At 42.3% G+C, this 24,250-nt stretch overlaps 1 protein-coding gene across 1 annotated transcript in view; it reads left to right on the top strand.

Moving 5' to 3' along the window:
* The window catches only part of PEX14 (peroxisomal biogenesis factor 14), a 63,833-nt gene extending 41,625 nt beyond the window's left edge, over nucleotides 1-22,208 (top strand). The window contains exons 4-9 of the mRNA XM_039727550.1: nucleotides 7,432-7,554; nucleotides 13,660-13,745; nucleotides 14,378-14,480; nucleotides 15,734-15,831; nucleotides 18,931-19,022; nucleotides 20,367-22,208. Coding sequence (XP_039583484.1) covers nucleotides 7,432-7,554; nucleotides 13,660-13,745; nucleotides 14,378-14,480; nucleotides 15,734-15,831; nucleotides 18,931-19,022; nucleotides 20,367-20,832 — 968 coding nt within the window. The 3' untranslated portion in view covers nucleotides 20,833-22,208. The remainder of the gene's footprint in view (nucleotides 1-7,431; nucleotides 7,555-13,659; nucleotides 13,746-14,377; nucleotides 14,481-15,733; nucleotides 15,832-18,930; nucleotides 19,023-20,366) is intronic.
* The last annotated feature ends 2,042 nt before the right edge of the window (nucleotides 22,209-24,250 follow it).

Raw genomic sequence — 24,250 nt, 5'->3', positions numbered from 1 at the left:
AACAAAACTTCTGGTTCTGTAATTCAGGTTGGTGAGGACTTCTGGACCTGTCTTGCTTGATTTAGAGTCATGTTGCTATCTCCTTTTTTTCTCAATTTTGAACTGTTTGTGGAGTAGAAATTATACCTGTTGAATTATGCTGTCTGCTGCCTGAAGATTTGTTGTAGATTAATTCAAGAAAGAGGTGTTCACATCCTGTTGAGACTGTGGTAGCACTCCATCTACTGGGACTTTGGCATTGCAGAATCCCGAGCACAAGTCCAGTTTTCATCCTGCATGTTGTTCCTTGAATTCTCCTCTAGTGCCTTGACCCCTCGAATGTATAGCTTAGTTTTGGGAGCTTTTACCAAAGATATCTTTCTTTCTTTCTTTCTTTCTTTCTTTCTTTCTTTCTTTCTTTCTTTCTTTCTTTCTTTCTTTCTTTCTTTCTTTCTTTCTTTCTTTCTTTCTTTCTTTCCTCTTTCTTTCTATGGAACGGAGATAACATACTTCATCTAGGCAAGGAGCTTACTTTACATTAGAGGAGGAAGACCTGACCTCTCTTGCTGCAAGTGAAACTGTATTTTCCCTGCCTTGAAACTACCAGTGAAATGCATTTTGGACTGACTTATAATGCTGTGATTTATGCTGTGGTATGCTTTGTGATATTACAATGTCCTTTTGCCTTTGTGTTTGATTTTCTCCCCTCTGATAAATTTTACTGGGTATTTACCCAAAATGCCCATAGGAGAGTGAGGCATTCTCCCTGCTGTTTGCTGCTCAGAGAAGGAATCCCATGGTTTTTTCCCCCTCCAATTAACCTCACTGCAATTTCTTTTTTTTTTCTCCTTGTTTTGAAGTGGTATTAACATGGGAGATATTTTTAAATAGAAAACTGGAAGAAAACATGTTTCTTGTTCATATGTATACATGTTACACACAAATGTGAATGAGTGACCAGAAGCACCTTTTCCATTTTCCATTTTGAACTTCTCATATATATATATATATATAAAACTGAGAAGAAAAGTTGTAGTACTTGTTCTGTTTCTTCCATTCCAAGACATGCTAAGCAAGTCACTTGCCCTTCCTTATTCAGAGTGAAAATACTTTGATCCAGTTTTCTGAAGACAATACTCATTTCATAAGAATATTTAATCAGTAGAAAATAGAGAGGATTTAGTTTGTTTGTTTAGTATTTAACCAAGTGAATAAGGCAGATTAGGGGAAGGGGGGACACTGGACCCATAAACAAGGTGATATATAATATTTTTTTTCGTTCTCCTTTTAAATAAATACCGATCAGCTTTATGTTCAGAGACAATAGGAGCCGTTGGCTTAAATTTGCAGTTTACTGTATTTATGGCTGTAATATCAAGGTGCTGCCGTCGTAATTTCATGCCCCAATGAGAAGAGCAAGGTCGAAGCAAATGCTTCCATCGGCATCTGCTAACACACTAACTCATAAACAAGGCCCGGCTGGATCAGGTGGCACGGAATAATACAGGCTAATGAAATACAGCACAGCTTTCCATTACTGTTAGTTTTTACAGTGTCGTCATTACGTGTAATTTATGTTTAAAAAATTCAATTTTATACAAGGCTCTGGGAAATAGGGGTCTGCAGGTCACCCGACGACTTTTAACGGCTCTGAGAGTCCTTATTGCACTCTACTGTTCCAACAAAATGTTAATAATAAATAATAATAAAAAAAATCCTCTTTTACTTTTTCTCTGGTTTGCATATCTTGCTCTGTCTTTTTAATTACAAGTGGCTAAGGAGAGTTTGGGGCTCTAGATGATGTCAGGAGTTATCCCCTGTGCTGGTGCTCCCAGAGGGGGGTTACTATCTGCTTGCTTTTCTTTTGTCTGTCTATCAATCACCCGGGATCCTGTAAATGGAGTAAACACAGCTGAGGAGAGGGAGATACTTAACAACCTCTCTCCCAAACCCTCACCCTCTGACATTGCCCTCCTCTCCTCCATTACACTTCATTTTATTATAGACTCCAAAAAGCTTAGCTAGGAAGAGAAACTGCTGCTGTATTTATTTATTTATTTATTTATACTTGTTATGCCAAAATACTTTTTATTTTAACCTTTTCGGTCCTGGTTGACTCCCTGTGTAATTCCTAGCATTGTTCTGTTAGTCTGATTTTCCTTCTCTATTTTAGGGCTGTGCAGCTGAGGTTAGAGCACCCTTATCAGTTCTGATTGCTGCTTACTCACCCTGATGGGTTAAAGTGTATCATGTTTCTGAAAGATTGCACTTGCATAATTAACAGTCTCGTAGATGAATAGAGCTGTAAGAATTCAAAGCCCTTTCAGCAACTTTTCAAATTACTTTTATTTCTGCATTTCTCAGCCTGACAGTTGAGACCAGTCCATGCTCCTTTGATGTGTGGGTTCCTTTACTAAAGTTTGAGCTGGAAGTGCAGCAGCAGGATGTTTACATTCAAATGCAGTGTCCCAGTGTAAATTAAGGGGAAAAAAATCAGAGTGCTGTTTCTGAAACCTTAGGTTTTATTCAAATATTGGGTTGGGCCCAACCTTGTGAATGACCATGTGTGAAAGAAAATGGATCAGGAGACTTTGCCTTTTTGACCTTTTTGAAATACATTCAGCTAAGCACAGAGTAGGACGTAGGAGACAGATTTGATAACAGTCACCCAGCACTGCATGTAACTGACTGAACAGGTGGAATCATTAGTCTGGATCAGATCCCAGAAGGATTTTATGATGATTCTTTTAAAATGTGGCCATGTTCTTTCTGAGCAGAGTTGACTCAGTGGCTTCCAGGAACAGAAGTGTAATGTCATTTCAGGGTGCCGACCAGCACATCTTCCTTTTAGTCAGGTGATACCTGACTAAACTTCAGGTGGTCACGAAGTTTGTTGTAGCTAAACAACTTGTCCTGTCCTACTTTGTTTTGGCCTTCACAGAAAGTGTGTGGGAAAAAGCCAGCAGCTGCCACCCCCTGCCCCACACCCTCTCCTGCCTTTTGTCCCTGCTGAAGGGTGGGTGGGGGCTTGCTTCAGGGTGGTCTCTAGAGTGGTAATAAAGCTGGCCTTGGAAACCCACAAAGAAACTGATTTTTTCCCACCACCTTTCATTATTATGGCAGAATTCTTAATTCCACCTAAACAGAAATGTCTCCCCAAAACTGATGTAACCTGAAAATCTTGTGTGAATTACTGGACTGAGCAATGTAAGGAAGAATATAATGAAGAAAAATATATTTTCAGTGCATAGGATGGAAAAAGGGTTGTCAGTAATATGCCAGAGCCTGTGTCAGAAGAAGAAAAAGCATGGCTCATCTGGTTGAGTTAATGGAAGGGTTTTACATTGCTATTATTGCTGCTGTGTTTTGACAGAAAATAGGTAAAACATCTCCTGAGTTTTATTTTCACTTCTGACCTTGGGGCACTTCTCATGTGTGTATGTATCACCTCTTCCTCATCTGTGAAATAGGGATGACAGTACTGTAAGTACTCCTCTACTTCAGAGTGATCATAAGAGGAACAGTGTTTTGATGTATATGAGGTCCTTAAATAGTAAGAGATATTATAAAAGGACATAGACAGGCAAGTCTTAAAAGTTCTTGTACAAAAGAGCTCTTTGTACAACACCCGAGGTGCAGGCACCAAGAGATGCTTGTGACAACCCATTTCATTCTCTGATTTTCTGTTTCTGTGTTTGACTACAATTTCCAGAGGCTGAGTGATGCCTGCAAATTGAGTGGCAGCAGTGACAATCAAAAAAGAGGGTCAGCAAGAGCCTTTGAGTGCAAAACAATAATGGGTGCTGGATTATTCAAATCAACACCCTGAAACCTGAAAAGGAATTTTTGAAACTTTGTGAAAATTATGAGTAATTCTTTGCAGTGGCTGTGGTGCTGCAGAGGAGCGGGGCGAGGGCTGGGGGAAGGGAGCAGGTTTGCATTCTGTGGGGCTCTGAAGACAGTTTCCGTGCATGCGTCTCCTCAGCTCAGTCCTTGCTCAGTACCCTCTGCGGTTAGATTATTCCTTGCAGATAGCAATCAACTGGAAGGAAGTGTGTGTCTAATTTGCATGAGATTATTTAAAACAAAAAAAAGGTCTGCATTAGTCAGGGTGATGGTAAACAACGCAAAGAGATGCCTTTTATAATATAGCCGTGGCTCAGCTTTCAAAGCCAAATATAATTCACTTACAATTGGCAGTTTCCTTTATTGTTCCTTTTAACCTTTTGCATTCTGCATGGACTTGATCTTACTGCAGCCACAGAACAACGGAAATGTTTGTTTTCCAAAGTGTTGGAAAGTGGATTTAGAGCAATTCCACTGTTCAATCTGAGGTGATTTTCTTGAGATACCTGTTTGGGAGCTGTACTAGACACAAAGCCCCAGGTTTTGTGACACTGCTTTTGCATCCAAGGGCAGTGGTATTATTTTTGGGTTGCCAATTTCCTGCTAGATTAGAACAATGAATGAACATGGATCCTTTTTCATGTAGTGCAGTGATAGGACTGTGATAAAATAAAGCAAGATGAGATATTGCAACAGATGACACTTAGATCTGGATTCAAAATTCACATTTTTGTATGTAATTAATATATCCAAGTTGAATAATTTGGGCATGTAAAATTCATACCGTGTGCATATATAGGTGGTGAATTTGAAAAAAAAAAAATCATTCCAAAGGGAAATGTGATGAAGTTAGCTATAATTGCTGAGGAGAGCCTTAGAATATCTTATCCACTTTTGTTACTGAAATGACCAACATGAGGACAGGTATATTTCTGAGTGCAGAGGTGACTTGTCGATACTGAGTGTCCACTGTGCAGACTAACTCTGTGTACATGCTTCAGGAATCAGCTCCAGGAGTCCCTTGATCTTGAGGCCAAGATCACAATGCCTTAAAAGCATCTCGTCCAGATGAAAGAAGAGGTTTTCCAGGCAATCCCAGTCTTCTCCTCTGATAATTAAGGAGGGATGTAGTTGTGATATTCTCTTGTTCATTGCCACTAGTGCCATGGCCAGGACCACTTCAGAAGGCAGCAGAATAGTCCAGGGAAGTAGTAACAATTCTAATTTGTACTACTCAAACCAGGAATTGCAATGTGAAAGGCTTCATATCATTCTGTCATTCACATCAGCTTCTTCTTCACAGCACAACAGGGTTTAAATGGAAGCAGTGGTACTTGTCCCTGGCTGGCAAGATCAGAATAATGCTATAGGTGCATTTTATTTGCAAAAGATTTTAGCTTTTTTCTCAAACAGAATGAGGTTATGGTATGGTTGTGAAACAACTGGCATTCTTTTCTGCCCTTTTTGCAGAATGAAGTGAAGATCCTCCATTACTTCTGATATTTCTAAGTGTTAAATATTATCAGATTTGCATGGAAATAGAACAAAATGCCACATTTGCAGCCAGCAAGTAATGTTGTCTCCATCTTCATGAAATTCAGTAGTTGCTGGTGATCTGCAGTGTTGGCATCTGTTTATAGGTTCTACATTGGATAATTAGTAGCTGGTTGAAACAATTTCTTTCTGATTGGACTTTGCTTTCTAACGTGCATTAGACACTGTAAATACTGCTTTTGTGAGCAGAGCAGTACGCTGAGTTGTGTTTATCTGCCTTTTATTACTCTCACTGCAAGTCTTGTTCCATGTTGTTTTGTGTGGTTTTGGTTCCTTACTATTTGAGCCATGCCTCAAACACAAGTCACAGGGTGATTCTGTCAGACTGCAGGACCAAAGATCAGGAACTTTCCATTTCTGGCGCTGTTTCTTACACTGACAGTATTTTGCTGTTAGAGAAGTCACTGAAATTCTCTGCAATGCTCGGTGGAGTAGATGAATGGTGTCTCACAGGAACTCACAGTTTCTCACACGCTCACAGGAATAGAGAGATCTGTTAATAGTTATAAAGCCTTCTGAATACCACAAGCACTGTGTTAGTGCTTATGATATTAAATAACAGTTCTAAGACAGATTGTGTATTTATTTCTGGAAATATTGTTTGTGCTACAGATTATTCTGTCTAGACCCCCCAGTATGCAAAGTTAAAGATCCTGAAAAGATTTCTTGCAACTTAGCTCGTATGCCCAGTGGCCTGGCCATTTTTTGTATTGCATCTCTCTGTAATATTAAAAAGCTAGGTTTTTTAAAGTATTAACTTCAGGAATTTCATCTACCAGCAGTGCTTTATGGATCTCAAGCAGGGGTGATGGAAAGTATCTCCCCTTTTTTCCCCCAATGCTGTCCTGTTCATACAATTTTCCTCACTGTACTCACTCCCTTCAAGAATCATGTGAGAATCAAGTGGTCTGCCTCTTATCTTATAAATCTCTTTCCTTAAATCCATATTCTCACTTCCCTCTTTGTGAGTGTTTTTGCATGCCCTGGCTGGATGCTGAAAGGTCCCAAATCCCTTCACATGTTCCTCGTAGCAGGGGCACTGGGTTTTTATGTGCTTCTGTGCAGGACAGTAAATGCTACACAGCTGTCCAGCTCCCACTTCGTGATTGCCATCTGAGTACTAAATTCTTTTTCTAGAGGATGTTTTCTCTTGTTGGAAAAAATAATCCCGCTGTGCTTCCTTCTTCAGAGATGCTGGTCATTGTGAATCCTTTGGCTGCTTTTCTTTTCCCCCTTGTTGGCCAAATAGTTTCCATATGTTGTGGCCAATTACAGATGGTCATCCTGGCATTTCCTCGTGGCAGGAGTCACTGCAACAACACATACCATGTGTGCAGTGTTACTCCAGCTCTGTGTGAAATGAAAGCCAGGCTGCCCTGGGGCAGTCTAATCATGCACCAGTGGGCCGGGGCAATGCTCAGCTGAAAGTTGGGCTTGGCCTTGTTTTGATCTGTTTTGTTATAGTTTTATTTCCTCCTTACATTCTGTGTCCCATTCATACTAATCACAGTCAGTCCTGATTTTTTTTTCTTTTTATTTCTGCATTTGTCATAAAATAAAGCAAATTATTCCCGTCTTCGGAAACGATCTAGACTAATTAGTCGTCTAACCCAATAATTAGTTTTTTGTTTCCCTGTCTGTTTTCATGCATTATTGTTAGTTTTTTCCCCTCTTTTTTTTTTTACACCATTACAGATTAAAATGAGCCACATTTGCAGTTGATGGTATCTTTTTTTCGGGGGAAGAATGGAGAATTGCAATAGAAAGCTACTTCAAAAGCAGCAATAAACTCAAGGATAAATTAAGGAAATTGAATGAGCCACATTTGGAAGCAACGTTGAGGCTAATATTCTGTCGCTTAAGGTTAAATTGCAACAGAGAAAGAGAGAGGGAGACATTCCAGCGAATCCAAAATTGGGGAGGCATTACTGCTCAAGTCAGTGCCAAAATTCTTTGCAGCTTGAAAGGGTTCTGCCTGGCTTGAGAATTTAATTATGTGTGCATAAAGTGGGTAAAGGTGCTAAACTGATTTCATTTCCTCTGCTCCCCCAGGCCTGACAGATGAAGAAATCGACCTGGCTTTCCAGCAGTCGGGCACGAGCACGGATGAGCCGCAGTCCCCAGCTCCGTCCACGCTCCCGGTGCCAGCTCAGCCTCCCCACCCCGTGCTCTATAGTAAGTGCCACTTTGAAAAATACCTGCTTCCCCCTGCTTTCTGCTGTGGTTCCTGCAGCAGTTCACAGATCCGTGTGCTGCATGCTGGATTTCAGTTCTACTCTTTGTCAGAATCAGACACCAAATGTTATTTGGATGCACTTGGCGGTTGTTGATGCCTGTGACAAGATCATGTTACACAAGGAAAATGAGATACAAATGATCACTGTCTACAAACAAATGTCATCCATACCAGCCTGTGACACCTCTTGACCTGAAGGTGGAAAGTCAATGCAAATTAGATTCTGACACACTGTAAGGACATCAGAAAAGCACTTTGTCAACACGGGACTTGGTCTCCCCTTCTAAAACTTGGAAAACTTTTCTCTCTGATCTTAAATAATCTGCGGTGACAGCAGAAATTCTGTGTAGACTATGTGGATATGATTGTATGATTTTTGTGTACAAAATGCACTCTCAAAGAAATTGTAGAGTCCCAGCATAATCTGTGTAGACTCAAAATTTACATATATATTTGCATTTTAAAACAAACCTCGCAAAAAAGTATCTAAGCTCCAAACAATAAAAACCAAAGTACACACCATTAAAAATCCATCAAAAGAAGCTGTTCAGCTCACATGTGTGTCTGGTAGTTTGAAAATCACTTCACTTACCTGCCAAGTATAAAGAATAGGATTTTGTTGCTGCTCTTAAACAGCTCTATGGCAGATATTGACTGATGTAACACTCCACTTAGAGCTGTGTTTATTAGTTTATGGCGCAGGTTTGCTATTGCTGGAGACAATACTAGATTTACTTTTTGAGATTTTAGCTGCTCTGATTTGGCACAGTTTGAGACAAAAATCTTTTGTGATAATAGTGGGCTCAGAAGTGGAATATTTCTGGTTGTTGTATTGTGTGTGCTGGTGAACTCTAGGGCTGAATTCTGCCTCCTGGGCTAATTCCTGTCTGCTGTAGTCCACAGAAAATGCCAGGAAAGCAAAATCTGCTGTCTGGCTGTAGAAGCAGGGCCAGATCCCTCTTGGTGCTGTCCATGCTCATTCAGATAACTCCTACCACAACCTAGTACTGGAAGAGTTAACCTTCCCTTCTTTCAGTGTTCCACTAGTATGAGTAGAGCAGGGAAGAAGCACGCAGTTCAGCCTGGGAAACACCGTCATCGCTGTTAACCCTGGCAGCTTTATCACTCTTTGGTTGTTTTCCTTTTGCTATTTTGGGTTTCCTCAAAGCAGCAGCTCCCATTTTCTTCTTGCTAGGTAAGAATCTTAACTAAAATTTCAACATCAGAATGTTCCCAGTAACAGCCTGAAAGAGAATTTTGAAAGTATGATTCCATAATGCTTGGAAATCAAAGGTGACTAAAAATTCCACCAAATAAAAGCCTTCACAGGGGTTCTAATTGTAAACTAGTGCTGTAGCTTTGTGATCTGGTTGGTGCTTTTTAAATAATTTGAACCCAAAGCTTTTCCCTGTGAGGCAGTCCTTCTCAGCAGCCCCCAGAACTGGGAAAGGGCTGACAATGAATTCATTAGGTATTGTTCCTTCCCACTCTAGCCATTTGTAGTAGACCTTCGATTTAAGCCTAACCTCTAAATGGATGCATAAAAAGAATAAGCAGCTGGACATACATGGTATTCATTTCACCAAAATACTTGTTTTGATTAGTTCTCATCTGTGCCCTATTCCAGTTCTTGACTGGTGTAGTCTTGGTGGGTGTTAATGATAGATCTGTCTTTGTTGTCTTCCTATTAAGTGCTTTCCATGGTATCAGAACTGCAAAAGGAATATATGAATTTTTCTAGGCCTGATGGATGAGACTGTGCAGTGGCTCAGTGCTCCTTCAAGGTGTGTTGTTTGCTGTAGGTTATTTCATCAGTTGGATGCTAATCCTGTAATGAATCCTTCTGAATTGGTCCAAATCTGCTTCAAGACAGTTTTTTCTGTGATAGTTTACTAAGCCAGTTTATCTTTCACAGTCTCATCAGGGGCTGCTGTGTACAGAGGAAGATAGATACTACTTTTTCCCTCTATCTGTTATGCTTATCATCTCACAGAGTGTTTGTGACACTGAGCTGGAATGCTGCTAGAATAGAAGTTTGAAAGAATATCTAAATGACTAGGGAGACAGAGAGGCTGCTTAGAGTACACTGACTTGGCGATGGGAGCAACTCGTGTTGAAAAAGACTGCAGGCTATATTTGCCTTCCCCAAGGAAGACATTGAGTTTCTTGTGAAGCAACATCTGATCTGCTAGAGTTTAGGTCTTCAAGACTGTGAACTACTTTGTGTTTGATATCTTTGGTTCTTTTTTAGGTTGTTTTTTTTTTGAGTGGTTCTGACACCTCTACTCAAAACGCAGAGTGAGGAGGGTTTTGTGCTGAAAACAGAGGCTTGCGTTTTTAGAAATCCGATTTCTCTCTGCACCCTCTTCCCACAAGGTGTTGCTGCTTCATGTTTAAAAATTACATTAGAACTGTGGGTTACAAGTATGGAAGTTCAGGATGGTTCAGAACCTTCTCAGGCATTTCTTCAGCAGGAATGAAGCAACAGCCAAGCTGATGTTGCCAGTAATGCAAGTGTGAGATGCCCACTCCTGTGAGTCACAGCAATAAATCCTGGGTACCCCTTTTGAATTTGCTTCCTTGAACTCCTGCTGTTGCCACCACAGTTTGTTCTATTTCTTAAATTCATACCCCTTAAATACTTCCTTTTGTACAATTAATGTTCTAATATTTTATTGGAAGTATCTGTGATCTGTATACTTACTTCCTAATTCTTGAAGAGTTAACAAGAAAAAAGCACACTTGTAAGCCATCAGAGTAGCATAGGTTTTGTATGCTGAACCCCTTCTGGTTGAAGAGAAAGTATAAAAACTTCTTTGGGGAAGAGACAATAATTAAATTTCTAGTGTTTTAGGTCAATACCATCTCTATTACTTCTCCTCTTGTTCTGGAGGAGTAATTCCTTCTCTCCAGTTTGTACTTTTGCCAAGAGGTGTCAAAACTGCTTTAAAAAAAAGCTTAAAGAAAGCTCGAATTTGATTAATATAGAGAAACAAGACTTTGCCTGACTGATAATAAAACTGATAAATGACATTTGAATTACTTGTAGCAGTAATTTATTACATAAAATATCTTTTATTTGACATGCGATTAGTTGCTGGAAGCATCACTCAATCTGACTAGTTTAAACATGCTCTAAAATGAACCCCCAGTAAAAAAACAGGGCTGTCTGCTATTGGTGTTATGAAATGCACTAATCCAGCAGTGAGGACAAAAATCTGACTTTAAATATTTAAGTGATTAATTTGTTGTTTGTGTTTTTGTTTTCTTACCTTTCTAACCCATATAATTACAAGCAAACTCAGAGGAGTTTCTGAGCAAGGTGTGCAAAGCTGCATGCTTATCATCCAGGTATTGTCAGTGTTGTTCCCCATGATATTTACGGGCTCCATTTTTGGGGCTTTGTGCAGTTTTTACACCTGCTTAAAAATCAGCTCCAGTGACTTTTTTCTTGACATTTGGATCTTCTTTTCCCGTCCTTGTGTCTTCATTATGTAGAAGTCTGTAGAACACAGACTGTTTCCTCTTATGATTAAGCTAGAATCCAAACTCTTTTCCTTTTTTCCCCCCAACATCTTTCCATGGATTCACTACTTTCTTTTGGAAAATCACCTCTTCCAGCATCAGTTTGTACAGTTTTAAATCTGTATACTAGTGAAGCTGACCTTAAGTTGGATGCACAAGGCCTAATTAGTTGCTGTTAGGAAAGTTAATTCTTAGGTGAATGGAGAAGATCTTAAAAATAGTAAGTGTTTATTCTGGAAATGCAATTTACAGTGACTGCTGGGGAAATTAAATATACTTAGCAAAACCACAGATTTATACCTGGAGAAAATATCTGTGTCCCTTCCATTTGACTTTTGAAGGTCTCTTAGTAGAAGTGCCTAAAGTAACTGGGCTGTCAGTGCTTTTTCACTTTATCTGAATTCTATTTGTTTTACATGTAGAGAAATTGAGGATATGCAAACAGTCGGTGTGAGCATGGAGCTTAAAATGGAGAAACCCCTAAGCCTCTCTTCATGCTTTAGATTAGAGAATTGCAGAAAAAGAAAGGTTGAGTGTGGAATTGAGGCAGAGCTGTGACATTCTTTGTAACATTGTGAAGTTGCTGTGGTCAGTGCAGAGCCTTTACTGCATCCCTCACTTGCTCACTTCTTCTCTCCACCCCCTGCACCTTTTTTTTTTTTTTTTTTGTCACAAGACAGATTTCACACATCTCTAAAATGAGTAAAATGGCATTTCAGCTTCTTGTCTTTATAGACTCTCTGAACTTTAGGAAAGATCATTCTGGTCCCTTTTCATTAATAATGAAAACCAGGGGGCAATAAAATGTTCTTAGCTCAAGCATTATAGGAATGGAGGGAGAGATGAGTGAGGTGAAAGGGCAAAGCAGATGGATTCCTACAGGTGTGTCTCCTTCCTGCTCGGAGGTCAGTGGAGCTGGGAGGGAGTTTGGGACAGCCCATCAAGGACAGCCATGGGCAGGATTCACAGACCCCTGAGATAATTAACCCTGTACAACAGCAGCTCAGCCTGGAACAAATGGTGTTGTCATAGAAGGGTATTTTTAGTCAGAAGTTCAGGGGGGAGAACTGGACAACCAAGAGACTTCAGATGCCAGAAGTGACAGTGGGGGCACAGCACAGAGGGGAAGGTGGGAGAGATGGCTGGGGTTCACAGCAAGATTAGCAAGAGATCATTTTAAATCCTGACATGTACACAGCCAGTTACTGCAGCTTAGCTGACGTGTGTTAACTCATTAAGTTAAAAAGTTATGATAATTTGATCATGTGCCTAAGCTCCAAAACTGCAACTGCAGCAACCCAAAATACTCCTGGTGACACTATTCACCAGTTCTGACAGAGATGCCTTAATTTGTTCAGATTTCCAGCCAGAGGATAATTTCAGGAGCTGTGTCCTAAAATGTAGCAAGAAGCTCTGAGAGCCAGTATTTGGGAGTCAGACCCAAATACTCCAGACCCTAAGTGCTGGGATTAGGGGTAACTTTTGGAATGAAATGCCTGAAGAAGCATTCAGCAACAAGCAAAATGGCAATAGGTGAGCAAAGCAGAAAGGAGAGCAGAGGCCACCCATTTCAGCCAGTTAAGCCTCCTAAATTGAGACTTTGGAGAACATAATGCATTTATGAGACACTGTAGTCACATGTAGATGTGGAGACCACACCGGTCTCCCATCTTGTCAGTTCTGCCCACATCCTGCCATTGCACTTTAGGCAGATCATTCTGCATCCTCTTTGTTACTAAAGAAAACCGGGGGCAGTGCAAGGTTTGTTCAGTGAACTGCGAGGGAGGTGACAGGATAAGTCTGCTGGAAAGCTGCAGGTATCTTCTGATTCTGCTGAAGGAGCAGGGCATACCATATCTTTGCTTTCCTCTGTGGAGCCTCTAAGCTTCTGTGCACAATTGTGTGTTAAAGATCTCAAGCTTTTATCTATTTCTTTACCTCTCTCTCTAGATACTTAGTTGCATATTTTCTCTCTGCTCTTTATGTGTGCTTTGGTCCCTATGTGTAATTTAAGCTCGAAAGATACTGGATCCTTCCTCACTGAAATGGTCCATAATTGCTGACACAGTTTTCATAAACCTATTTATTGCCCTGATAGATTTCTCTTCTTTCTTGAAACACTCCCTTCCTTCCTTCCTTTCTCCTGCACTCTTTTGGGTCTCTTGGTTCTGTCCCCATTTTCAAAATTTATGATACTGGAGAACAATATTCAGGTAAGGAGTTAACCTTAGCTATTACCAGCCCCAGAAACAGTTACCTGGGTTCAGAGTGCCTTCTTCAAGGAAAGAGTAGGGCAAAACAGCTTGATGGACCCTCTTTAATTGCTGCAGTGGTTTTTCTCCCTGTGGCACTGCAAGGCCAGAGTCAATACCAGAGATCTGGCCAGATGTTTTAACGTCCTCAGCCAAAGGCCTGCACGCAGTGTGTTAATCGTTCCTCTTTTCTCTGATAAAATGGATGTACAAAAATGTTGTCACTTGCAGTTCTGACTGTGATTATTTCTTGATTCTAAACTTTAGGTCCCCCTGGCTCCAGATGGCGAGATTATGGGGCTTTGGCTATCATAATGGCAGGAATTGCCTTTGGATTCCACCAGCTCTACAAGGTAATAGGCCCCTTGCTACTCCCACCCAGTACTCTTGGAGAAACATGTTGTGCTGCTCGTTGTCTTGTGCTTGAGAAATGCTCATGTTGGTTCCAAGCTGGTGAAGCATCTCTGTTCTCACTGGCACTGCCATTGGTATATTTGAGAAATGTAGACACTTAACATAAAAGTCACAGTCAAAATATGGCAAGCAAACAAACCTGGGTTTTAGCTGTGGATCTCAGACTATTAGAAACCAGGTAATTTCCATTGCTTGTGCTCTTGTTGAAGCATATTCTGTTCCTAGGATGTGGCTGCAGAAGGTTCCATGGTAGCTAGAGGAGAGTTGGGACCTGTTATGTCCAGTCCACCCTCTTCAGGGGCAGAATGAGGCAGATTTCGTGGCTGTGTCCAGACTTAGGAACTGATTTTCAGTACCCTGACAAATGTAACCACAAAAGTCTTCTTCTGCAACTTCTTTTAACACTTGTTGTAGAGAGAATTTCTTTTCTCAGCCAGGTGTGTGGATAAATGATCACTGGCTCTGATAAAGGCTGAGATTTTGGGGGTGGGATTTGAGGATGTTTCAGGTAGATTAGAAATAGCACTTTGCACATCGCTGTTTCCTGAAAAAGTTTCTGTACTCCATGCAGAAATACCTGGTCCCTCTCATCATGGGAGGCAAAGAAGACAGGAAACAACTTCAGAGGATTGAGTCAAACATTTCTGAGATGAGTGGCAGTGTGACACAGACAGGTAAAGATTAATGACTCCATCAATTCACCTCTCAAAGCTTTTCTCCCTGTATCCTCCGTTCTGCCAAGACCCCCACCCTTTTCTTTCCCTCCATCTCCACTTTATGTGGTGACTTCATTTATCTGCTCTGAGAATCTGTTCACATTTGCAAATGAAGCCGCCGTCATTTCGGTTTAATTTGAAATTGCTTGTTTACTGTCGGCACGGCCTCAATTAATTATGTTTTTACGGAAAGGCTCCCAACCTCAGAATATTAATAAGGGGAATAAAATGACAGCCTTTCGGAGGGCTGTAAAGTTCATTTTTAATTTCTGCTTCTCTGATGTTTTCAGGGGCTTTTTTTTTTGGTGGTTTCTCCCCACCTTCCATCTGAAAATCCAAGGAAGGGTCAGGAGAGTCTGTAATTACTGTGCCTCTCTGACCTTAGCCACCTTCTATGTTATTGACTCTATAGGGTGTCTGTTCATTACCCGAAGCCCTAATGATGGTCTGGATTAGCTGTTACCTGTCACACCACACCAATAGAGTTTTTAATTTTATTTATTTTATCAGCTTGTTTACTCCCTAGAAGCTTTGGATGAAGTGCCAAAGTAGAAAAAGTTCTACAGCTGGAGTCCAGCAGAAGTTCTTCTGTGTTTGTTGGGGTGTAGGAATACAGGGTGTTCTCTTGAAAGAAAAGGGGAAAAGTGCAAAGTATATTCAGTTGGGATGAAAAAACTATGATTTTCAGCAGTAAGTTTATAAAGATATTGGGATTGAAGGAGCTGATAGGTTGAGAATGGAAGGATGCTAATTACACTTTTCATTGAAGTGAGAAGAAAAGCATCTTTCATTTCTCATGATACCCTAAGGTCAGCCCTGAGAGCAGCCTCTTCCCAGACTGGAGTTAGCCCCAGTGTTTGCCTGCAAGAGCCCTGAGATAGATAAATGATACAAACATTGTGTAAGTTCAGGGAGATGTACAAATCATAAACTAATATAATTAAAAGGGAGAGGTTTTAGACGGATATACTGTGGGCTATAGACATCTATACAATGGAAAGATAAACTAGAAATACTGGAGGTTAGATGCAGTGCAGGTAGATTACCCGTAGTGCAAATAAATCATATGGATTAAAGTGAGCAGGCGGGCATAGATAAATTAAATATAGTAGGAATAGAGGCATCTTCGTAGCTAGACAGCAGGAAAGGCGTGGGTGAGTGTGTATATGTGGATGTATCTCAGTTTAACTCTTCTGCTTTTTCCCTTGCAGTGACTCAGTTACAGACAACCTTAGCAGCTGTCCAGGAGCTGCTAATCCAGCAGCAACAGAAAATCCAAGAGCTCACCCAAGAACTGGCTGCTTCTAAGGTACCAGCTTCCAACTCCTCACCTTTAGAGCATTGCCACTTTTGGAGCATGCATGGCTTCTTTTGTGGGCACATGGAAAGCTCCTGTTGGGTTCACAACCCAGCCATCAGCTCTGCCATATCCCCAAACAGTTTCTCTGCATCTGACTTCTTCATGGGTGGTGTGGTCTGAGCACTGGATATGAGTGGGGTACTCACAGAAATACATCTGATTTCAGAGAGGGCTTTACTGTTTTGGATGAAGCTCGTGTGTCTGAGGCCTCAGACCTGGTCTCAGCTCTGCATCTTCTGTGCTGCATTTGGGATGAAAATATTGTGGAGTTAGTCCACTGACCAAAAGAGGCAAAGACAGCTGTGCAGAGAATTTTTTTGTGCATGTAATATGTAATTTTACACATTTGTATTTCTCCTGTACTTTGTGAATCCTGTTCAGCTAAGCATACACTTGAAAGACTGTATTTAAGTCACTTGTTCAGATCCAGGTAATGGCCAAACAGTCTTACTATTTGGGTTCTTATTTCAATGATTTTGGTCAGCTGAGTGTAACAGGTGGCCCCATTACAACCCTGTTAATGACACACAGTGACCCATTCCCCTTGACTCTTGACTTCACCTTGGCAATAAAACCATCAATTCTGACTAGTTTGTGTTGTTACATGTGTAAATAAAATAACCACTTTTAACCAAAATTGATTTTCTTTCTGGCAATGAGAATTAGTGCTTTACTCCTTGGCCCAAGCATTCTATCAGCCAGAAACTGTTGACATGTGAGGCAGGGGGAATGTGAAGCAGTGTCATGGAGGTGAAGTCTTCCTTTGCCTCACAGACTTGGATTGTCCCAGGCCAAGATTGTTCAGTTATCTTGTGGTGTTCTCTGTACAGGGAGTTTCCTGCCAACCCCTGTAGGCAGGGTTAGAGCCCTTTACCTGCAGCAGGAACAGTTGTCTTCTCCCCTTAGCAGACTTTAATCTGATGCAGATCCTTTGATGGTGTGTAACTGGTGGGCCACAGCTGACTGTGTGCTGTGCACACTGTACAGGAGGAATCCCTCAGTGGCACAGCTGTAAATGCAACCATGAAAGCCAGTTTATGGTCACAACACTCTGCTTCAATTTTCCTTGGGAACTGTGGCCTGACAGTGGCCTGGAGCCAGTCCGGAAATTGGAAAACTGTTTTCAGGTCTTAAGTGTTAAGATTAAGAACACATGTTGAGCTTTAAGAAGGAAAAAGGCCATAAGTCTTGGTGGTTTAGAGAGTCTTGAAGAAGTTTTCCTTCCCCCCTCTCTACCCCCTGCACTGAAATGGTAGCACACATTGTTATGATATCTAAACCTCATGTGTACAAAGAAAAACTTGGGCAACCCCACAAACCAAAGAATAAAAGCTGTGTTTTCTCAGCTGTAATGTAAGTTTTTATATCTGCTTTTCAAACTCCTACTGGCATGCTGTAAAAAATTAAAAAGAGGGACTTTAAGTAATTAAAAAACGTACATAAAAATTCAAGGCTTGAATTTTCTACAACTGTTTTTAAAGAGACTGGCTAAAAAGCCCCAGATGTCAGATTTTATTTCTAAATCCTAGGCATCTGGCACCATATGTGTTTTGGAAATTTGAGTCCTTTTCAGGCCAGTGAGTGGAAATCACTCCCTTGTTAATGTGCTGCTGCAGCTTTCAAGGTCTTAGAAAGCCAGAACAGTGGCTCCTGGATTCTTGCTGTCTGAGGGCTGGGAGTGTGAATCCTGAGGGAATGCATCTGTGTAAAACACAGCTACTACAGCCTGAGCCTCTCCCAGCCCCTTGGGTTTGAAGCCCAGAAGTCACTGTGAGCAGTGCTGGCTGTAGGGTTACTCTGCAGTAGCTCAAGTCTCTTAAAGAGTAAGTAGGAACAAGCAGTTCTGGCTACATGTAGTGGGAACTGCCGAGGAAAAGTTTTTAGTTATTCCAATTCTGGCTTCCTTTGGTGGGGAATTTATTACAACTATCTCTGCAGTGATACTCACCAGTATGTTTGTTCCTAATGGCTTTTAGCAGAAATTACTGTGGGGTGTGCCAGGCATGAGTGTTCTTTGGTCTCATGGCTACAGGAATTACTGGAGCAAAAGGATGGGGCAACCATAGACCATAATCTGGGCTTAGAAAACTCCATTTCTCAAGTTCCCAAAAGGGTTAAAAGAAAGAGTGCCAAAAGTGTTGTCTGCAGCATGTTATCCTCAGTTACTTACTCTAATTTCTGCCTGGTATCCTGTGGCAATTCTGATGCAATTCTGACAGCATCTGTACCAGGCTTCCATGAGTTACTTATCCCCACAAAACTGCACTCATTGCCTTGAAATATCCAAGAGATGGTGCCTAGTCCAGCTGCTTCTGGAGATAGGACCTGGTAACTCAAGCATAGATCTGATTCTTCAGATCAAGTAAGGAAAATTTTTGCAACTTTCAAGTATGTATTTATCAGCCCACCTCTAAATGCCACAGAATGCAGATAATTGCTTCTTTCTTTCATGATTTAGGAGAAATGAGCAAATGCTTTTAAAACAGTTGTTCATATACAATATTCAGATCTGTTGCCTCAGCTAAGTTCAGTCACATGAAGGAGTAAAGGACCTGATTCAGTGCAACTCCCACTGCTGTTCAGGACCCTAGTTCTAGTTCTTCTCTAGAAATCACTCAGTAGGTCAGTGCCAGATTACTTGGTTTGTCTCTCTGTGTATTGTTCTCTGTCTGATATGCTGGTGGAAGACATCCAGAGTTGGCCCAGCTGTGCCTGAATTCTCACAAATGCTGGCCCTCTGAAAAAAGAAATGTCCCTTTGAGATGCTTTAGCAATGGTTGTGCATGGGAGGCAAGACTGGAGACAAGATGAATTAGTCTCCCAAACACAAAGCAAATATTGCAGTAGTCTTGGCACCTGGGGATCTGTCCAAGTACTTAGAGGTTGTTTTGCTCAGTTCTCAGAGATTTGAATTGATGGAGCTTATGTATGTTATCCACAGGACTCGAAATTCCCACGTGGGAGCAGAGCAACATAGGAAAAAGTGACATTGGTGAACTATCTTGCAGTTCAGATATTGATCTTTATGTCTTGTTTTTCACGTTCTAGGCCACAACTTCCACCAACTGGATTCTGGAGTCACAGAATATTAATGAATTGAAATCTGAGATCTACTCTTTAAAAGGACTTCTCCTGAACCGGTATGGATGCAGTGTGTGAGCAGACTGTTGTGGGGAAGTGCTGCTTTCTGGGATTCCCTGTCATGGAGAGGAAAGGCATTTCCAACAGGAACTGCCTCTATATCCTGTTACTGCTATTTTAATAATACCATTTTGTATTCCACTATCACTTTCTGTTTGCAGGTCTCAAAATGCTTTTCAAACTGGCCTTAAATCACAGAGTCCTTAGGGAATTGATAAGATTTTTTCCTTTTTGTTTGCACTTCCCCCACAGTCAGGGTGCCTCTCACCTAGTTTGAGGAGTTGACTGCATTTGCACCTGTATTCTGTTTTGGAAAGTCAATTCTGGGTGCAGTTCAGCTGCCTTGCTAATGGTCAGGGCATAGCCAGGATGGAATGAATCGTGCCACAGCAGACACCCACAGAGGACAGGGTGAGAGCAGCTCCTGTTCCCCCTTCAGCCTCAGGGAAGGCAGTGCTTAGTGCCAGCTTTCCTCTGCTCTGCTCTTGTTTGCTCTCCTGAGGGGCATGAGGACCCCCTGGCACATGGCCTTTGCAGACCTTCATGTGACACATCTGCAAACTCCCACGTTTCACATACACAGGCAAGGATGCATGGGAGTGCTACATCAGACATGCTTTTGTGCTTTGCCCTTCATGATGGATGACTCTGAGGGCACCAGTGCTCCTCTTGCACTTATATTTGTCCTGTTTGGCACTTGGAATCTGCTGTTAGTACTGGGCATTAGCCTGCTGGTATTATATCCTTAAAATCCACCTGGAAAGGACTTGGGGCCAGCTTTCCAGCTGGTACAGGCTGGTATGACTCCATTCAAGTCAGAGGAGCTGAACCAGTTTGTGGCAGCCAGGGCCTGGCCCAAACATGTAAAGTGCATGCTGGGACTGGGAGAAAGGCTCTGGATTGCAGTGAGCCAGAATGCAACAGTGGTGTATCACAGTGAGGTGAGAGCCAGGTGGTGAAATTCCCTGGCTCAGGCACCTGGTGTGTCTGACTCCTTGCTCCAGTGGGAATTTTCTGTACCGATTAATCAGTGATTGTCTTACAAAGGGACACCCCTGTCTTTTCACAGGCAGCATTCCTGAGTGCTAGCTGGCTTTGTGAAATTGGCCAAATCAGATCATTTTAGTGCTTCAGATATTTTCCTTGTGGGATATTTTCCTTGTGCACAGGCTCGATTGCTGAGTGCTTGTAAAGCACTTTAAGAATCTCTCTGGAGAAGTGAAGTGGCCTTGGTTTTGCTCATTTATGGCAAAGAGACTTGCAGTTTCAGTCTTGCTGAAACCCCTCAGTATTTGTAACAAAAGCCCCTTTCTTTCCTTTTCTTCCCTCTTGTCCTCCCCAAGGAGGCAGTTCCCTCCCTCCCCTTCAGCTCCTAAGATCCCGTCGTGGCAGATCCCAGTGAAGCCAAGCTCGCCCTCCAACCCCGTTGTGGCCAACCACAACAGCAGCAGTGACATCTCCCCGGTCAGCAACGAGTCCACCACGTCCTCCCCCGTGAAGGAGAGCCACAGCCCCGAGGGCTCCAAGGTCAGCTGCCACCTGCTGAGCCCCGAGGAGGCCACCCAGGCCGGCATCGACGTCTCGAGCCAGGTGCGCATGGAGGTGCAGGGCGAGGAGGAGAAACGGGAAACCAAGCGGAATGATGAGGAGGAAGAGGACGATGAGGATGATGATGTCAGCCACGTGGATGAGGAGGAGTGTCTGGGTGTCCAGACTGAGGACCGGCGAGGAGGGGATGGTCAGATTAACGAGCAAGTGGAAAAGCTGCGAAGGCCTGAGGGGGCCAGCAACGAGAATGAGATTGACTAAGACACCCTGGCTGCTGCTGCTGCTGCACATCTTCCCCGGCCTGCTGCACTGTCCCCAGTGCCTCTCCCATTTTGTGGAGACAAAAGCTACCATTCCCTGCAGTGATTCCCCTTGATTGACCTTGAGCAGGGTCGTGATTGCTCGGTGAACATCACGACTGCCCTGTTTCACACAGGGCTTTGCAGTTCTGCAGTGGCTCCTTCTCCCCACCCAGCCCTTCTTCCCGTGAGCTGGGGTCACTGCTGGGCTGGCAGACCGATGGCCTTACCATGCACCACAGCTACACAATATGCCCTCTTACAGAAGCAGTTGGCCTCTTGCTGCATCCTAGAGCCCTTCTCTCCAATTTCAGAAACCAGTCTGTCCTGAGCTCCTTGATTTCACAAGCCTTTAATCCCACATAAGGCCCAAACCAGTTCTCTGTTTCCCAAAATAACTCTGTTTTATTTCTCAAACTACTTGATACTCTCTTGCAAAAAAAAAACCAAAACAACCCAACCAACCAAAAAAAACATTTTAACCTCAAATTCCTCACCAGATCTCAGTCTTGGCTCTTCTAAGCTTTATGCCAAGCCTCAATTTGCTGAAAACTACCTAGCATGTAAAAACACTAAATTTCTGTGGGGTCCAAAGAATGCTATTTCCCCTCCACGTGCTTACATCCATCAGAGTGGCCTGATGGTAGGATCCAAGTCCAGGTGTCATGGCCACAGGGAAATCCATGAGAGCAGGTGGCTTTGTTGATGATTGCTCCCCAGTAAAAGGCTTTAGAAGAAGCTGACTCCGCTCATCCCAATTATTACCCTTCCTCCTCCAAAGACAGGGAGCTCATATCAGTTTTTGACATCTATTTTATTTATAGCTGCCCTGAATGAATGAACGAATGAACAAACAAATGGGGCGAAATCAGATGCTGAAATAGTTGGTTAATTCTGAATATTTGCAATGGTTTTTAGCCTTTTTTTTCTCCCTAAATGAGAAGAAAAATTACCATAAATGGTACCTCTCCAGTGACAGGCACCTGCTTCAGCAAGGCAGTCTCTCTAGCAGAGAGAACAGCTCCAGTTCTGAGGTTTAACCACTGGCCCTTCTTGCCCAGTCCAGCCTTTTTTTCTTTTGCCCCATTGGGCTGTACACAAACCAGTGAATTTTAAACCTCTGACAGTTTGCAGCATTGTGTTTGCAGCTGGTGAAGTGGTGTCCAATGATCCTATTCACTGCATCAGAGCATCTTAGCAGAGCAATTCTTGTAACAACTGAGTCTTACTGTCCTCACCAAGCAAGTGTGCTCGTCTGTGTGATCATGTATAGATTTCAAATATAAAATATGATTGTATATAATTGTAATAAATATGAATTACCACTATTTAACACCAGGCTACTGGATTACTGTGGCTCTTATTTTGGGGAGAAATATGCATGTAGGGTGGTCAGGGGAGGGGAAAGGGATGGTTGCAGAAACCTGGTCCTCCTAAGATGTTTTCCAAAGGACATTTGTGGTTGTTTTTCTGAGTGCTCCTGGGCAGCAGCAGCAGGAGGCAGTGGTGTGAGTGCAGTGTGAGGCACTCTGCACTCAGCTCCAGGAGCGTGGTGCAGAGGCTGGCATGGAATTACCCCCGGGGCTGCGGGGCAGTTATTCTGTGCCTCTGCTCCCAGCAGGAGGCTCTGCAGGGTGTGGAATAATCTTCCCCTGCTCCTTCCACCAGCAGCAGGAGGTGCTGAAGGGAGCCTGTGAGATATCCCGTGGCCCCCCAGCCTTATCTGCAGGAGGGAATGCTGTGCTGGATCCCATGACTGGTGTAACCCTGCCATCCCAGCCCAGGAGCCACCAAAGGAGATGGTGTGCAGCAAGTAAACTGTAGCTACTACAGTTCCATCATTGTTCAACAGAAGGATTTGGCTCCCTTCTGAAAAATGAGGGATTTACTTGATTCCCAAGTATTTGGGTGTCTGGTACACAGTGACATTTTCCTGCTCGGGGGAGTGAAAGGGACCTTCATATTACTGTATTTAGACCTGCTGCTGAATGTGATGATTTCTCATGCCTTAAATGGACGAATATCTTCCCCAGGAGTGAGTGAGTGTGTGTCTCTCTCTCCCTCTCAGTCTCTCTCTCCACTGTTTAACGTTCACCAAGAACGTCACGTTTAGCTAAAACAGGACAAATTTGAAAGTGTTTAAAAAGAAAGGCTTTTCTTAAGATATGACACTTTTCATTTCTCCAAGCCGGGAATCCTTGTGAAAAGAAAACACGACAACACAGGGATGTGATGAAAAAGTATTGTCCTGCCTGTATACATTTTATATACATAGAAGGTTTTGAAAATAGAAAGTGCCTGGACAACAGCAGTTGGTGAAATGTGGAAAATATGTTGCTGAGGTATGTGCCTTGCAGAGTGACTTACAGGGTTTATACTACAAGCATCCCTGTGGTTTCCTTTTCCCCCCTTTTCCTCCATGTTGCTAGTGTTCAATTAATTTACTTCAGGATTTCTGGTGCACAGTAAAAGGCAGTTTTCTTTAACTATTCTCTTCTCTCCTTTAGTTTTTCTTTCTTACTGCCTTACCAATTCTGAAGGTTCTCTGTATAATGAGCCAGTTCTAAAGTTTTTCCTTTCTCCAACCTGATGAATCCCAGAAAACCCCATCAAGGCCATTATTGCTCAAAATATGTAACTCTGTGCCTGTTGGGGTGCTTTAGTACTGAAGAGATCCAACCCACTAGCAGAGAATTTGGAAGAAGCCAGACCTTCTAACCTGCAGGTACAGTCAAGAATCACCAGTTCTATTCCTCTGTGTTGTGTTCCTTCTCTTTCCAGCATAGCAGCAGCTCAGGAAGAGGATTTTGGTCCTTGTAGCCTGACTACTAACCTGTAATTTTTTTTCTTCTTTTTTTTTTTGCTAGAAACAAGCTTCTTAGCTCAGCTGCCCTGTGAAATGCTTACCCCACTGGCCTGTTGGCACTGGCAATGGCATCCTGTTAACTGAAAGATGACCAGGTAGAGAACCTTTTCTCTGCAGAATGAGCAGCAGCAGTTCCCTCCCACCTGGCTTATTCAAGTGCTGTTTTACTGTGTACTCTATTTTACACAGGAGTAAGAATAACACAGCAGAGAGTTGAGTTCAGTGGGTTCCTAACATGGTTTCTATAGGTCTTTAATAGCATATAAAAAACAGGTGAAGGGAGCTTCCTCTGGAGAGTGTCATATGACTACATCTCAGTGAATGCCTGTCACCCTGTGCTTTCTCCTAGAGGAAACAATATCAGACTGGTACTTCCCAGTAATTTGAGATTATAAAAATCCCTTTTCAATAGCTGCAAGAGAAATGTGGGCTGCCCAAAAGGGAGAAAGGGTTAAGAGAGATGTTTCCTGATCATCTCCCTCCACCCTTACCCTCAGATGTGCCAAATTGGTCT

Source organism: Passer montanus, unplaced genomic scaffold (assembly GCF_014805655.1).
Source record: "Passer montanus isolate IOZ18808 unplaced genomic scaffold, ASM1480565v1 scaffold62, whole genome shotgun sequence".
In the NCBI taxonomy this organism is placed as follows: Eukaryota; Metazoa; Chordata; class Aves; order Passeriformes; family Passeridae; genus Passer; species Passer montanus.
This window is presented reverse-complemented; position numbering and strand designations above follow the sequence as displayed.